Source organism: Bombyx mori, chromosome 17 (genome assembly GCF_030269925.1).
Source record: "Bombyx mori chromosome 17, ASM3026992v2".
Lineage (NCBI taxonomy): Eukaryota > Metazoa > Arthropoda > Insecta > Lepidoptera > Bombycidae > Bombyx > Bombyx mori.
In genome coordinates, this window is record NC_085123.1 from 5,743,301 (window position 1) to 5,760,776 (window position 17,476).

At 37.9% G+C, this 17,476-nt stretch overlaps 1 protein-coding gene across 2 annotated transcripts; it reads right to left on the bottom strand.

Moving 5' to 3' along the window:
* Window positions 1-857: 857 nt before the first annotated feature.
* LOC101735385 (uncharacterized) lies at window positions 858-16,121 on the bottom strand. Of its 2 annotated transcripts, none has more exons than XM_012691552.4 (6): window positions 15,355-16,121; window positions 12,986-13,082; window positions 8,940-9,251; window positions 8,250-8,439; window positions 3,083-3,245; window positions 858-1,953 (listed from the first exon to the last, which is right to left on the bottom strand). In XM_012691552.4, the coding sequence occupies exons 1-6, from the start codon at window positions 15,501-15,503 to the stop codon at window positions 1,851-1,853; spliced, it is 1,014 nt and encodes a 337-aa protein (XP_012547006.1). In that variant the 5' UTR covers window positions 15,504-16,121; the 3' UTR covers window positions 858-1,850. The 2 variants fall into 2 exon arrangements, with proteins under 2 accessions (XP_012547006.1, XP_004927592.1); XM_004927535.5 differs by having other exon boundaries at window positions 8,256-8,439; window positions 15,355-16,119.
* Window positions 16,122-17,476: the final 1,355 nt, after the last annotated feature.

Genomic DNA, 17,476 nt, shown 5'->3' on the forward strand with positions numbered 1-17,476 from the left:
TACCCACGCGGACTCACAAGACGTCGTATACGGCTAAAATATTTTGTTACGACACTCGAATCTGGATATGTAATTGTGGTATTGTTTTTTATCAGATTTATGTACTGATGCCAGTGAGACAACTAAAATTGATATATTGGGATATCATGGCCAGTTCGTCCGAAAATATCGACACTGTCCATGAAGTTTGAATGTTTTTTGCAAACCATTGAAGTACTGACTTATGTTATTATTACTCTAGCACAATATCTTGGTTATTTTCCTAACAAATTTCCTGCTGGTTATTATTTTCTCATATGTAATAATCATTGAGAATTTTGAAAACTCTAATGGATATATCAGCATTTTTCTTTTTTTTTTGCCGCGAAGCCACCGTGGGAAAGCGGTTCTATTATGGCAATTAAGAGCTGGGCTGGGTGGCAAGTTTCTTACTGTAGCGTCATAACAATATCGGTAACCAATTAATTCACAATTATAACATATATTTATACATAATTATAATTTTATACATAATTATAACATATATTTATATATGAGTCGTCTATTATCAAAGGTGGCAATCTGTGCATTTGGACAAAAATCTTTTATTGATATTTCAATACAGATTGATTTGAATATAATCGCCTCCTTCAAAGAATACGGTTCAAAATCTGCATTAAAGGTTAATACTTAACCTGTTATTTATCTAACATGTCGTTCAGAAGAGTTTTGTGACTGCCAATGGAATACAAAGTCAATAATTCGTTTTTCTGATTTACCAATAATTATCCAAAAGTCACATTGCCGGCTTTGATACTAGTCGACTCATATATTATATACAAAGCAAGGGAAGGGATACGTGTAAATAAAAATGCGACTTTATAAAATTAATATCTTATATTTGTTCATTAAAAACTACATTGTGGGCCCGTGTGCCCGGGACCCGGGTAACACGACCTTTGTATTCTCTTGTTGCATATAAACTCTGCGGGCAGACTGTGTCATAAGGCAATGGTGTGAGTGTGACGACCTTCTGGTCGATTAGGCTTCCTGACCTCGGATGGAGTCGCCAATCTTACGGCCATCTACATAAGGACGGTTCTTGAATACCAGCAATCGAGAATATCGGGGTTAATTTTATTTGAAATACCCTTTATATGATAAAAAAAAAACAGCGTATTGGCTGATTGTCTTAAAATTTATTCACCGCGTTCATCAGCGTTTTCACATTAGAGGAGGGCAGACTATTGAATAATGACGTCACTATTTACGTGCCCTACATAAATTGATCGTGTTGAGCAAAAATATTCTCGCTCTGCTCGTATTCTAGTAACTTTTCATGTGAATTATAGTCTTATAAAGTACTAGGACCGTGCTTGCTTCCAAAAAATATATGAACCTTTTCGATAGAAACTGAAGATTGACGAGACCATTCGAACACAAACCGGAACTCGGTAACGGCGGAGGACCCTCGCCGCCGAAATATCACTTTTACAATTAGTGGAATGTCTCGCGCGTTACGAACTTTTCATACATTCAAAAAAAAAAACGAAACATTACAAACGTAAACTAACGCTGGGCTCTCAGTCGCGAGCCACGACTACACTCACGTCTTTATAATATATTGTACAATCTCATACTCTCGAAGGAGACGCCCGACGAGCCATCGAAACACATCCGAAAAACATTTAATTAGTATTCAATTAATCAATTATCAATTAATACCCTATAAAACTTACAAAAACCGACCGGTATTCGTTAACTTAGTTCTAAGTTAAAATTTAACGGAATCGAAAATAAATTACCTAGGTACAATATTTAAGTCTATGAAGTTATTTACGAGGGGTTTGGTGGGGGACCGCGCGCGGGTGTCAGTGTGTGGCTTTCCTTAGTTTCTTTGCGATGTTAGGTAGCGTGGCCTCAGACGAGTCTCCCAGTGAGTTTTCTTCCGCCGAACTACCTTCCTCCAATTGTCTGGAACAATGCAATCGATGTGTAAGTTAATCACACGTTTTTTATTTTTTATTGCTTACATGGGTAGACGAGCTCACGGCCCACCTTTTTTTTGTTTTTATTTTTATTTTTTATTGCTTGTATGGGTGGACGAGCTCGCAGCCCCCTGGTGTTAAGTGGTTACTGGAGCTCATAGACATCTAAAATGTGTAAATGCGTCACCCACCTTGAGATATAAGTTCTAAGGTCTCAGTATAGTTACAAAGCCCCACCCTTCAAACCGAATGAAGAATAGTACTAACCGTTCAAGGAACTCTATAAGGAGTCTTTGTATCCTCCAATAAATAAATACATATCGTATCGTTGTCAAACCAAAATCTGCTATGTGCACTTTTTGAGATTTTTACTTTTTGACCTTTTCGTATAGTTCACAGCTCTATCTGTATCTACTGTATAAAATAAACTTATGTGTCATAGCTTTAATATTTATGTATAGCTTTCATTTGATATAGTTCTTAAAAATTCACCTTCATATAAAATTTTATAAGAAAATGTTTTTACTTGTTAGTTCAAAATAGAGTTTTTGCACATAGCAGATTTTGGTTTCATAGCGATGATATATCGTTTTTTTTTACTTTTGTTCTGGTAGCGTTCTAAAATAGTCGCTTCTGTTGTGTAACAACAACATACAACTTCGTCTGGGTGTTTATTATCTATATATGTATAAATTTAAACGAATATAAGTATGTATGTCAGTCTCTGGTACCCATAACACAAGGACTCCTAAATTGGGGCCGGATGACCGTGCGTGATTCGTTTCCAGTCATTTATTTATTTACTAACTGACCCGGCAGACTTCGTAGTGCCTCAATCGATAAATAAAAGGTTTAAAATTTTGTATAAAATAAACTTAAAACAATCAAAAGGAATCCGTCCGACGGGGGACACATCAAAGGAAAAACAAAATTGTAATTTTTATTTAATTCCGAGCATTTTTATATTTATCTACCTTTTAAGCCTTCTCTGGATTTCCACAAATAACTCAAGACCAAAATTAGCCAAATCGGTCCAGCCGTTCTCGAATTTTAGCGAGACTAACGAACAGCAATTCATTTTTATATATAGAGATTACATTATGGAAGAAATGTACCTTTTAGTTCGTGGCGTGCTGACTGCAGAGTCTGAGTTGTCTGAGGGTGACGCTGGAGTGGCAGGGGTAGCGGGGGTGGAGGGTGATGCGGCTTTCGCGTCCATCGAGTCTTCTGTGCACGACGTCGTGGTATCCTCATTCACGCAGTCCGTTACGAGTTTACCTGTAACAAAGATAACGGCATTATGTCTTAGGCATACAACAGGAATTAGGTATTTTACAAAAGGCATTGAAACTTAGGGTTGTCACCTTTTGTGTTCTAAGTTCGCAGTAATAAATATTATATTCGTACTTTCATGTACTTTATAAACAGCTTGGTAAAGACCTTAAGGCCAGTCACTGATTTCATATACCGTATATAAGTCAACTGAATTCATAAAAATTGTAACGTACCTAATAAGTTATGACAAAGGTATACGGTAAGCCTAAACGAGTAGAAACTACCGTCCTGTTTATTTTTTCCATATTATAGTCACGTTTTCCCCTTTGACAGTTACCTATATCTATACTAATATATAAATCTACAGTGGTTGTTACGGACGTTCCGTTATAACTACTGAACCATGCATCCTATTGATTTGAAACTTGGTATCCATGTAGAAAATACATGTACTTAATGGATAGGCCAATATTTATATGAGTGTTGGTTTCCCTACACCAGTTGGGGGGGCTTTAATGATGAGAATGTTTGTGGGGGTGAGAAATAATAATGTTAATTTTAAATGCCCAGCGAAGCGGTCGGGTACAGCTAATACTATGTACAATTGAAACATTGGTCGCTTTCATATTGCGGTATCTTTGTCACCGCTTTTTTATGCAATAAAATGTGGGCATACAACCGATTGTACAACCAAGTGTGCAATTGTGCAACAAAGGTGCATTGACCTGGTCAAAATAGCTGGTAGGGATTGGATGGGAACGGCAAGAGACCGAAAAGAATGGAGTGCGTATAAAGAGACCTACATTCAGCATTGGGTGGTCACAGGTTGAAGAAGAGAAGAAAAAATGCAGAAAAAAAATTAAAACTGGTAAAGTTTTAGTGATTTCAGGTGTTTTTTTTAAAATTTTACTTGAATAAGGTTCTTTGGACTACACGCAATGTAAAGGTTATAGGTCAGTGACACCATTTTAACGTGACTGATAAACATGTGACAGGGATAATTTACTTTACATCGCCGGTTCACGATACCTCGTGAAGAGATTAAGATTTAGCAAATGAATGTCGTTTTTTTATTACGTTACTTTATTTTGTACAGTTTTAAATTCTATTGTATCTGATTTTTATGTGTTTGTGGTCTGCTGGAAGAAAACTCAGATCTGATTGTGATTTAAGTTTGCTACACTTTTTCGTTCTACACGCAGTAATATACAGAATTCGCATAGTTAAATTTATTCCAATGTCTCACAAGTTGTCATTTATAAGAGTAAATGTTTTTTTTTTTTTTTTTTTTTTTTTTTTTTTTTTTTTTTTTTTTTTTTTTTTTTTTTTTTTTTTTTTTTTTTATTGCTTAGATGTGTGGACGAGCTCACAGCCCACCTGATGTTAAGTGGTTACTGGAGCCCATAGACATCTACAACGCAAATGCGCCACACACCTTGAGATATAGTTCTAAGGTCTCAGTATAGTCACAACGGCTGCCCCACCCTTCAAACCGAAACGCATTACTGCTTCACGGCAGAAATAGGCGGAGCGGTGGTACCTACCCGTGCGGACTCACAAGAGGTCCTACCACCAGTAATTTATTGCTTAGATGTGTGGACGAGCTCACAGCCCACCTGATGTTAAGTGGTTACTGGAGCCCATAGACATCTACAACGCAAATGCGCCACACACCTTGAGATATAGTTCTAAGGTCTCAGTATAGTCACAACGGCTGCCCCACCCTTCAAACCGAAACGCATTACTGCTTCACGGCAGAAATAGGCGGAGCGGTGGTACCTACCCGTGCGGACTCACAAGAGGTCCTACCACCAGTAAAAATGTTTGTAAGCTACCATTTATAATAATAAATCGGCGCTTCGAAGAGTAAATACGGACGTTTTTCTTGTATGTCGTACTATTTGTCCATCATTTGTTATATACGGAATATAGGAATTGTTTGGGATTACCAATAACTGAGTAAAAACACTCCAATAAATTTTCATAACATTTCCGTATTTTGATTTTCTTGTTTAAGAACTATCCATGATGATACAACGGGAAATGACTATCAGAAATAAAATCTTCAACTAGTAGTTAGTTAAATGTTAAAACATAAAATTCTGCTGTGAGCGTTTCTTCAGTTATCATATCGTAAATCGCGTCTCATGAAGTAACGAGAAAGCACATCACAACTCAATCATAGGCAGAGGCGTAATTTCGCTTCTCGCCTTAAAAATTTTACTTCAAAAATACGTTCACAAAATTACTTATCGTTTAATATCAGTCTTTGAACGTATTCTGTTACTTGACTTTAAACCATAATTAAGTGACATTAAAGAAGTAAATAATAATATTTGTAATATAATGACATAACTCTTTGATGGTTAAAGGACTAATAACTAGGTTTAGAGTTAGGTCAGTACCGTCACTCTAGCGCGCTGGCACCAGGAGGACGGGACGGCGCGTCGGCGGCTGCGGACTGCGATGCGGTCCGCATTTTCGTCGTCGCTGTCGTCGCCGAACATACTGTTGAAGAGCAACCCGGTCGGCGGTGTATCGCGTTCCGACCCGGCAGGCTGGTTCTGGCCCAGCGGGGTATCCCGGAACACCAGCGGCACCGCCCGGGCGGCCTGGTAGGGCCGCCGTACCGCGGAGACCGACGTCGTTGGTCGTCGACTATCGCCTCGACGACCCGTCGGTCGGGCGTCCTCGGGGTGGCGCCGCGTGTCTGGTTGTAGTGTTGACCGCGGGAACCCCCCTACTCTGAACGGGTTCTGACCCCGGACGGAGATCGGACGTCGGGTGTAAGAGTGCAGGGGAGTCGTTTAGTGGGTGGGCCCTAAAATCCTTGGGCCCGCGATCTGCTCTCAACACCTGCAGATCGTTGAGTCTCACATACCCCGCGCGCCCCCTAGGCGCGGGGACCTCGTAGGAGGTTCGGCCCCCGGCCCGAAAAAAAAAAAAAAAAAAAAAAAAAAAAAGTGCTGATTCTTGTTATGTATATTTTCACTATTTATCTTGTTCTTTGGTATTCAATATGTTTAGCAATCAGCGAAAAACCTATGCAGTGACGTCACGCGAGAAAGCCCCGTACAAAATAGAAAAAAATAAGGAAAGTTCACAATGCACTATTGAAAGACGAATTACTGAGTTTTTCGATGTTAAGGCATTATTGTGATTCGAAGTCGTCGTGGCCTAAAGGATAAGACGTCCGGTGCATTCGTGTTGAGCGACGAAGCGGTCTTCAAATCCCACAGGCGGGTACCATTTTTTCTAATGAAATACGTACTCAACAGATGTTCACGATTGACTTCCACGGTGAAGGAATAACATCGTCTAATAAAAATCATACCCGCAAAATTATAATTTGCGTAATTACTGGTGGTAGGACCTCTTGTGAGTCCGCGCGGGTAGGTATCACCACTCTGACTGTTTCTGCCGTGAAGCAGTAATGCGTTTCGGTTTGAAGGGTGGGGCAGCCGTTGTAACTATACTTGAAGCCTTAGACCTTATATCTCAAGGTGGGTGGCGCATTTACGTTGTAAATGTCTATGGGCTCCAGTAAGCACTTAACACCAGGTGGGCTGTGTTAAGCGATTATAAAAACCTATTTATAAAGTATCTATAGTAATTAACATGTTTGTATAAGCTCGAAGTGAAAACATTGTAGTAAGCGATAACTTTATTTGTCCTAGGTATAAGCTTAAATGTTAGTAAATTCAGTTTGCATACAAAGGCGCGTCCTTGACCTAGTTTAGAGTCGGGAACACAGTTCGTGAACTGGGTGACCTGTATCAACTAGCGCGCAATTCCATAGTTTTTATCATGATCCTTAGTAACCAATTTTTCTGATAGGCTAAAGAGAAGAACTGTCTGTTTGTTGTATAAGTTAATAAATGCAACATATATTTTTTTTATTGGATAAATGTGTGGACGAGCTCACAGCTCGCCTGGTGTTAAGTGGTCACCGGAGCCCATAGACATCTACAACGTAAATGCCGCCACCCACCTTGAGATATGAGTTCTAAGGTCTCAGCATAGTTACAATAGATTACAATACAATAGATATTGCAGAACTAGAGATACGTAGGGATCATTTTAGGTGCTTTTAGCTTCACGCACTGATCTCCGTCCTCGTCGAACTCAGAGATTACGACGAAGAGTTCGACGAGCTAACTAACCCATAGACAACCCACTGAGTTTCTCGCCCGATCTTCTCAGTGAGTCGCGATTCCGATCCGGTGGTAGATTCAGCGAAGCACCGCTCTTGTTAGGGCTAGTGTTAGCAAATTCTCTCAGGTTGTGCCCGTGAGTTCGCCTACCTGTCCGCGCGTAGCTGGAATAGTCCCTTAGGCTACCAGTGAATAGGTAGGGATTTTTTTTTCCTACCTAAGCTGATGGTCTAGAGAGACCATATCAGCGTAAGCTTAACTAGTAGGTGAGCTCACGGGGCTCAAACCTGATGCTGCTTTGAACTTTAGCAAGAACCGTGCTTCGCAGAATCTACTAACGGATCGGAAACGTGACCGACTGAGAAGATCCGGCGAGAAACTCAGTGGGCTGTATCTATAGGTTATTTTACTCGTCGAGCCCTTCGTCGCAAATGACGGGTTCGACGAGAACGATGACCGGTAGGTAAGGATAAAAGGTCACTCGAATATAATTTACAGCGTTTTAGAACGCAGAACAATCAACAGCGCAATTCAATTTCCCAATAGAACTAGTTTTATTGCGTGCTTTTGTGTCGTGAATGGCCGCTAATTGTGAAAATCTCGACTGCACGCTTTGTGAGCAACATTGTTTTAACATTCCCGATACAACCTTAAAATAATGTCAACCTTAACCGTTTGTGTTTAGCGTACAATTTTCACAGACATGTAAAGAGCATTTTGTACTGTTTGTACCGCCAATTGTACTTTTTTGTATTTAATGTATCGAATTGTTTATTTATTTTTTTGGTGTACAATAAAGAATACTCTCCCTCTCCCTCTCTCTCTCTCTCTCTCACTCATTTTCGTAACTTATCGTTACCGTTTGTCGCTGGGGGCTCTAAGTTGCTCTCGTCACTGGGAAGGGGGGAGCCGCCGTTTGCAGCCGGACGGTTGTTGGGCTCTTTCCCTAATAACTGTGGTTGTAAGTCCGATACAATGTTGTGCGTCCAGAGGGCCAGCTCTACCATGTGTGGAAACCATTTCTTGCCGCAGCCGTTTTGTTCCTACAAAATACAGAAGGTTTAGGGATCCGCGGCGGTAGATTCGTTGAAGCACTGCTCTAGCTAAGTCTAGTTGTAGCGCGTCCTCCCAGGGTGAGCCCCGTGTAGTCGGAATAGCCACTCGGACTACCAATAATTAATAAGGGAAAAAACACGGCTTTGACTATAATTAATTTAAAAACTACTCATCATCAACTATATACGATTTGAACTGAACTTGGGCTCATATATGAAATTCATTTGAAATCAACACTTAACGGATAACGGATAACTACGCACGGGTAGGTACCACCACCCCGCCTATTTCCCCCGTGAAGCAGTAATGCGTTTCGGTTCGAAGGGTGGGGTAGACGTTGTAACTATACTGAGACCTTAGAACTTATATCTCAAGGTGGGTGGCGCATTTACGTTGTAGATGTCTATGGGCTCAAGTAACCACTTAACACCAGGTGGGCTGTGAGCTCGACCACCCATCTAAGCAATAAAAAAAAAAAGAAACTCACCTCGTTTAACCTATCACAGACGTTTCGTATGTGGCTTACGAAATTGAGGTATTCCCTTGCTGTGTAATCGCTGCCTTCCATTTCGGGGATCGCCTGGACGCATTCGTCAGCCATAAACGGTGCTATTTCTGGACTAGCGGCAGCTAATAACGCTGATGCTGTGGCCGTTCCCACGCCTTTGAGATTGCTTAGAGCGGTCATCGCGGATTCGATATTGGGCAGTTTGCGGAAGGCCTTTTTCGTCTCTTGCATCACAGCTCGTGGCGTGTTCACTTTTATCAGATACGACAACTGCGGGTAGAATTTTCCTCTCTGCGAAAAGAAATTTTGATTTACAAGGCATTGTTCGCGCTTTAATTATACCTCGTATTGTCTGCGCGTTGTTTATTATATACTACTGGCCCGAGTGCATGTTATTACAACATTCATGTTTCGTGTTCTGGCAACGTGACTTGAGAAATTTGTGGTGAACAAATTTTCAAAGGAAATTATGTGACTGCATTTGTCCTCTATACTAATATATAAATCTACAGTGGTTTTTACGGATGTTCCGTTATAACTACTGAACCATGCATCCGATTGGCTTGAAACTTGGTATCCATGTAGAAAATACATGTACTGGATAGGCTAATATTTATATGAGTGTTGGACTCCCTACACCAGTTGCGGGGGCGTTAATGATGAGAATTTTTTGAGAAATAATAATGTTAATTTTAAATGCTTAGCGAAGCGGACGGGTAGGTACCTACAGCTAGTTAATATTATAAAAGTTGTTTTATGTGACTTGTACCACGGAGTCCCGCCGGCTTTGGTTCCCCGTCTTTGTCAATATCTTTGGTAAAGAAAATAATTATTCGAGGTCTGGCTTTAGGTAACCTACTCTTGTATGCGTGTGTCCGTTACTAATAATTTACAAGAATGTTTAAGTTTAGGGCCGCTTATAGTGAATCTTTTAAAAACATACTTTAATATATTATACATTATTGTTTGAATTATCTTTGATGATCTCAAGTTACTATTTGTTCGTTTTATGTGAAATTAATAGTAAAAGTCTAGAAATATTTTTTTATAGAAAAATAGAGGGTAGTTATTACAATATTCAAATGACCACGAAAACAAGAAAAGTATTCGAAACATTAGAATTAACAAAAGCAAAAATAGTTTTAACTATACTATATTTAAGTTCTGCAAAAAAGGTAGATATTCTATTTGTGCAAGTCGCTCGTATACTTTATTTTTTCTAATTAATCATGGTCACGCTCCGGGCTGAGATTATCGCTAATATGAAAACAATCGATTTCATGGGTCCACTCGCGCGCCACCTACCGTACGTTAATGATACTAAAATATAAACCTTCCTCGGAGGGTCATGTATCCAGTTTTAGCATAATTGGATGTTGGCAATTCCAATATTTTAGTATGGAAAAAAAATCATATGACTGGCAACATTGTTGGTGTCCTTTTCTTTTTTTTTTTACTTTTCACCGCAAGCTGACGTGTTTATTATATTCATAAAGTGTCAAATGTTTTAACATAGAAATATACATTTACTACATTACTGTAATTACTGTAATACATTTACATGTATTACAGCACAAGTTTTCTTTATCATCAGCAACCGGGCCATACAGCCCGCACTAAATAAAACATCGGATAAATCGACTTTGGTTTTTTTCGTACCTATACTGATAGCTTTGAGAGCCTATATCAGCTTCGCCCTAACGTGTAGGTGAGCTCACGGGGCTCAAACCGGAGTGGTACTAACACTGGCCCTAGCAAGAGCAGTGCTTCGCAGAATCTACTACCGGATCGGAAACGCGACCAACTGAGAAGATCTGGCGAGAAACTCAGTGGGCTGTGACTGTGGGTTTCGACTTAGGAACGCACAGAGCCCAATATACAATTATTTGTATGTAGTTTTACAAATTAACTACTTAAGCATAAAAAAGTGTTAAAAGGTCATTATGTATTTGTTCCACTTTGCTCGAAGATTCTTAGTAACGAATTTACTAGTCAAACGTTTAGTACGTTTGACTAGTAAATTCGTACAGTAGTTTACCGTCGCTTCTATTCCTAACACAATACGCGTGTTTTTGTAAACGTTGCGAATTGTATTCATCGATCGATATACAATTAACAATTGTGATGGAGTTGTATCGCAATTGCTGATTTCATTATTAAAAAATCTTTTGATTAAGTATCTTAATAGAATGTTAGGAATGAGATTAACATTACAGTGATTCTTTTGCGAATCCTACATTGAACATTTTATATGCATCGTAGAATCAAAATTGAATACTTTTTGTCCAAAAACGTTTGAGTGTGCGATGGTATTAAAGAGAAACAGCGTTTTGAAATAACTCCGAAACGATTTGTACGTATTTTCAGTTTTTTTATTAGCTAATCGTTACTAGGCTAATGGTCTATTCTAGCTGCGGACGTACTAGTAAGTGAAGTCACGGGCTCAACGAGAGGACTTTACTAATACTAGCCCTAATCAGAGAAGTGTTTGGCAAAATCTACCACCGGAGCCGACCCACTGAGAAGATCCGGCGAGAAACTCAGTAGGCTGTGTCTATGGGCTAGTTCGTATGTCGAATTCTTTATTGATATGAAAATAGCATTGTCATATAACATTTGTTTTGAATTGTACCTGATCCATGGGCGAATTTATACCACACCCATGCCTTAAAAGGTTTTCGTCGTTCCCGATGTTTGAAACTCTAACCTTGTTTGTGATCGTTAATTTCATTAAATAAATAAAATAAATAGTCTTTCTGTATTGGTATTTTCAAGTTGATCACGTGACTGAACACGTTTCAAATTTTATCTGTGTAAAATGCATATAATTATATCTAGTAGTAGTACTACTAATTTAAATTAAGAACCACAATCAAAATGAACTGCAAAAAAAAAAGAATCGTAAGTTTTTAGTTTTAAATAAAACCTCATTAGCATAATGGTAATTAATTGTGTGTGAATAAAAAGGTGAACCCGATATAGGTATAACAAGTATCGTAAGAGCTTAATTTAAATTCGTCCACATTGAAAAGTGAGAACAGAAAAAATGTTGCATAATTTCGGAATTTGTACGGAATTCAAAATAGTTAATGAATAATTTAAATTATAGTTAACAAATAGTGGATTGTGCAATAATTAGTCTTCCATTTTCTTAGCGAACTTGAAACAGCGGTGGCGGAATAATAAAGGGATGTGGTCGGACCAAATAGCGGAGGAACTGAAAATACCTGTCAGCGATGCACTCCAGCAAGCTACAGAACGGGATCGATGGAGTCTGCTAGTTAACAGAATCGGACGGAGTCACGATCCTCAGCAATGAGGGACCGATTGAAGAGACAAAGAGAGAGAATGGCCGGTCCACATTTATGCGAGATTCGCCCGCGTACTATCAACTTTTTTATTTCTACCTATACTGATAACCTTGAGAGGCTATTTCACCTTCGCCCTAACATGTAGGTGAGCTCACGGGGCTCAAACCGGAAGTGTTGCTAACATTGGCCCTAGCAAGAGCAGTGCTTCGCAGAATCTACCACCGTATCGGAAACGCGACCCACTGAGAAGATCCGGCGAGAAACTCAGTGGGCAATATCAATAATATCATTTTTATTGTTGTTCGGTTGCCTATTCGACGATTTCTTTGAGTTTACGTTCGAGGGAATTCTCAGACGAACACCGTAATCTTAAATCACTTTAAGCCTAAATTATATTTAAATCGTTTTTTTTTACAATTCTTATATATCGACGAATTATTTATCAATAGCGGTTGTGTGTGTGTGTGTGTGTGAGCGTATGTATGTATGTACATATATATAGTAATATATATGGTACACAAGGTATTTAGGCATCTGTTCAGTTGTTATATTAAATATTTATACTTGTAATTTCTATGATTGTAATTTATTTTGTGCATCAATAAAGGAAAAAAACAAAATAGAGAATGTCAACAACAGAGCGTTTACTCGCTATCGAGTATTATCGATTAGTATAGATATCTTATCGTTTTTATCGAACCGTGATATACTTACGGCCTGTTTCCATTTCATGAGCTGGACAAGTTCTTCGTGGATCATGTGCGCATCTTTACCCCGCGATTTGATCTTCTTGGGAAGTTCATTTTGATACCTGAAAAATAAATCGTTTTTCTTTATATATGATAAGTCAGTCTATGAATTCACCATGTTTGATGTTAATCAAATTTAAATTTTGAAATCATTGATCTTAATCTTCCTAGAAGTTTAATGAACGCTTATACATTCTTCGAATTAAATACACCTTAAAGACGTCCCTTTGTGATGTTAATCTTGTACTTTCTTAATCAATTGTCTGAAGTCGTCGTCGCCTAAAGGATCAGACGCCTGATTTACTCGCATCAAGCGATACCAGTGCTCGAATTCAACAGACAACCACGATGAAGTAATAACAGTAATTTGTGCAATTACTGCTGATACGGGCTATTGTAAGCCGGTAGGTACTACCGCCCTGCATATTTTTAGCGCGAAGTATTAAGGTACAGCCGTTCTAGTATACAATTAGAAATTAGGCATCATGCTTCAAGTTGAGAGGCATTCATGATGCCTATGTGCTTCGGAAGTCAACTAAATCCAAGTGTACTATGCGAAAGTTGATCCATCTATGAAATAAACAAAAACCCGTGCTTAACGATTCGAAGTAAATATTGAACAAGTGCAAGAGCATTTACAACATTATTTACATTATATAGTACAACATTATCCCGCCTTAGCACATGTATGTACCTAGAGGCACGAAACATCTGGTGTTTTAACGCAGTATAGCGACAATGTGTCTTTTAATACACAGTTTTAACAGACTTGCAAGAGTTCTGAATACGGACAGTCTGTTTTTATTATTTAGTAATTCTGTTCAGCTCTCCGTGTTTATTTATTGAGGTCCTTCATTAATTTCGATGTATAGAAAAAATATTTGCACGTGTGTGAATAAACTTTATAGTCTTTACTTCAAATATGCTCTGATTAAAATTACCTGCCTGATGATCTATCTATATAAGGCAATCTTTTAATGTAGTTTTTTCCAGCTTTAAGAAATCCGATAAACTTGGAAATTTGCACGCGTAATAAGGACTGATGATATTACAATAATTTTATAACATTGTTCTAATATTTTGATAATTAATAATTGTTTGATTGTTGCTTTTTAGTTTAATTTTAAATGGGGTTTTTTTAAACTAATAATAATATTAAAATTGTGAATTTTTTTTCTTTATGGCAATAGTTTTAAATTTAAGCCGGTTTCAACTAAAAAAAATTTGTGATTTGGTATTTGGTGAATTCGTTGTTCCATTCGAACTTTAAAATCAAATCAAAATTTAAATAAGTTCTTTTCAGAACAATCCATAACTAAAAAATATAAATTTTTTGGGTAACTTAATAAAAAGGAGCAATGCAAATTTAAATGAAGCTCTTTGGTGCTAATTTATAAAATGTACCTAATTAAATATCCATGCAGTAATTTTTGGCAAAGCTATAAATTATATTAAAATTCCTGACTAGTAAAACATGAATCTGGTAGGATATAATCTTATTTATGGTTTTATTGGTATTATATTATTAATCCATTATGGTTGACGATCGTTTAGCGTCCAGTAAACCATATGAAGTTATTAAAGGTTAGTTTTAAAAAAATTAAAAAATTGTCATGTTAATTGCACACAGAAAAAGGTCCTGTCATTACATAAACCAAATTATGTTTTTTATTAATTAAACAATGATAGGCTTGCAGTTTTCTGTAAATAGCTTAAGTTATGCTTCAATGAGTCATTTGTTTCTGAATGACGCTTAAACTTTTTAAATTAAATACTAACATTATGTATGAAAACATGGTAAAGTATCATTATTGAAATTTCAGACAGTCCCTTAAATATATTATAGTCAAAAATCATTAATAAAGCTAACAAAGTTAAAAGCAAGTCACCATTTTGAACGGATGTGACTTGTTCAGTAGTTAACAAAGCATTGTAATTATCAGTAGAATTTTGAGTGTTTATTTTTCGTAGTATTCACATTATAACGAATGCTATTTAATAAGAGAATTTAAACGTATTATTGAGAAAACGCTCGTAAACGTGATCGTAAATGCATTAAAACGAGTCATGAAACGTAAAGGACAGCCACCATTTTATAACGCCTGAGCGCGGCGATAATTTCCCCCACACTGGCTTCAGGAAAAACGATCGTGTCAATTTGACATCGATCCCACGTGACGCAGTGGTTTTAATGAGCCGTCCGCGGACTAGAGATGCAGTCCGCGAGGGAGGTAGCTATCAAATCAGTTTGCACGGATACACATTACACACACAATACAAGTTCATTGACACGCCACGGCCGCATTTTCTCCTTTCAAAGACGTTTGTACTTACCAATTGTCCAATTTTATGAGCTCATCTGGTCTTTTTGTTTTACGTTCAGCTTTTAGTTTAATCGCCTGAGGATACAACTTTAATACACTATCGAATTCTTTTGCATTTGCCTCCAGAAAGAAAGTAGACGTGTCTTTCGCGGTAGCCATTGTGAACGTTCTAAATGTACAACACTGCGTATTTAGTTTGACTACAGCGCCGAACTCGACGCGGCGGCAGCACCTGGCCAACTGGGCGCCCTCTCCCCACTCGCCGCCATCTTGTCGACTGAACCTCGCTATGACGTTCAATAATAATATTCGAAATACGCTTGGGACCGATATATTTGACCAAAATGTACGAATTTACAACAGATATAACTGATTATTTAATGATAAATCTAATTTTAATTTGCGTTTACACTGTTTTTGCATTCATGACGTTCGAGTATTAGTACAAAAAATATACTCACTTGGCGTCACAAGGTTATGTCGGTCGCGTGGCGTGTTGAACATCGGACATTTGTCTGGCCTCCACCCACAAGGAGGAACGGGATGGGATAAAATAAATTTCATTTTGATTGTAAATCACAGCACCACACTTAAATACGAATTAGAGAAATGAAAATTTAATCACAAATGAACACAAGAAGCGAAAATGTTAGTCACGTCGACCTCGGCGCACTATCAATTTCCTTAAACGTGACGCAACACACGACACCGTTCTACCGAAACGACTTTGGTAAACACGCATATTTTCCGTTGCATTGCAGTACACACTGAGCTCAGAGTAGTCATGAAGTAGTAACTAGCGGTGTACATAAGGCATTTAGGTAGTAGGACGTACATATCACCGGGGTGAAACGTCACACCAATCGGCTTTGTTGTTTTGATAGATAGATCGCCTTGTGCTCTGATCCCTCTTAAATTTAGGTGTATTTTTGTATACTGTGTAGAAATTGTAAGTTTGGCGCCGTCATTATCGCCGCAGATCGCTATAGATTTATTACAAATTATTTACTATGTTCTATAGCATTCTCTGTTGAAAAATCGATGCCTATCCCGATCGATTTAGGGTTATTACGTTTGGTTAAAGACACTATTAATTAGGTAATAGAGTATTCCGGATTCTAATATTGATATTAAATTACCTAATATTCAATTTCGATTTATTGGTCTTTTACTTTTATTACCAGGTGCTTAACCACGTAGGTACCTCATTGTGGTATTTTAAATCGATCAGAAAAGACTTATTTTTTCTTCTAGCTTTTCTGTTAGCCTATTCTTTCCCAAAATACGTGATCCCGTATTGGACTGTTGTAAGTAAACAATTAGACACCAAAGTAGTACAGACCGCTTCTACATTTATTTATTCTACTATACATTAAAAACCTATTTATAGTAAAGCAACAATTTGACCATTGCCGATGTCCGTGGGCCGCCGGAGTCACTCTTTACTGTATGAGTTCGTCTAAATTTATTGACAACAACAAAATATTTCTACTACCAGTACAGTATTAAACATTACTACTAGGTTTTCCAAACCGAAGGCTAATTATCAATTGGTGTCTACGTTATAAGCACACAATATGTAGGTTTATGAAAAAAATAAAGGGAAATTCTAACTATCTTGGGCATCAAGACCTTACAGACGTCATTTTCCTTCAGCTTTATCTATTTATACATCATTAATTAATTACAAAACTAGATGAATAACAAAAATAAGTGCATTAGTTAACTATTTACATCGTAGAGATACTTATAAACGACCCAGTTATAAATATAATAATAGTTACATTTTTCATCAGTAGGTAGTTAAATCGAGATTAATCTGGGTAAATAACGAAAGGAACTTAATTTTAATCTTTTTTTTTTTATTGCTTAGATGGATGGACGAGCTCACAGCCCACCTGGTGTTAAGTGGTTACTGGAGCCCATAGACATCTACAACGTAAATGCGCCACCCACCTTGAGATATAAGTTCTAAGATCTCAGTATGGTTACAACGAATACCCTACCCTTCAGACCGAAACGCATTACTGCTTCACGGCAGAAATAGGCAGGGCGGTGGTACCTACCCGCGCGGACTCACAAGAGGTTCTACCACCAGTAGAATCTTTGAAGACTTTTTTGAAAACAAATCC

Bases quoted from the DNA above. Each gene is read 5' to 3' on its own strand.
- LOC101735385 (XM_012691552.4), bottom strand. From the start codon at position 15,503: ATGGCTACCGCGAAAGACACGTCTACTTTCTTTCTGGAGGCAAATGCA. The intron at 8,440-8,939 runs GTGAGTTTCTTT...TGTATTTTGTAG, and splicing joins TCTGTGATAGGTTAAACGAG to GAACAAAACGGCTGCGGCAA. The intron at 1,954-3,082 runs GTACATTTCTTC...GCATTGTTCCAG, and splicing joins AGCACGCCACGAACTAAAAG to ACAATTGGAGGAAGGTAGTT.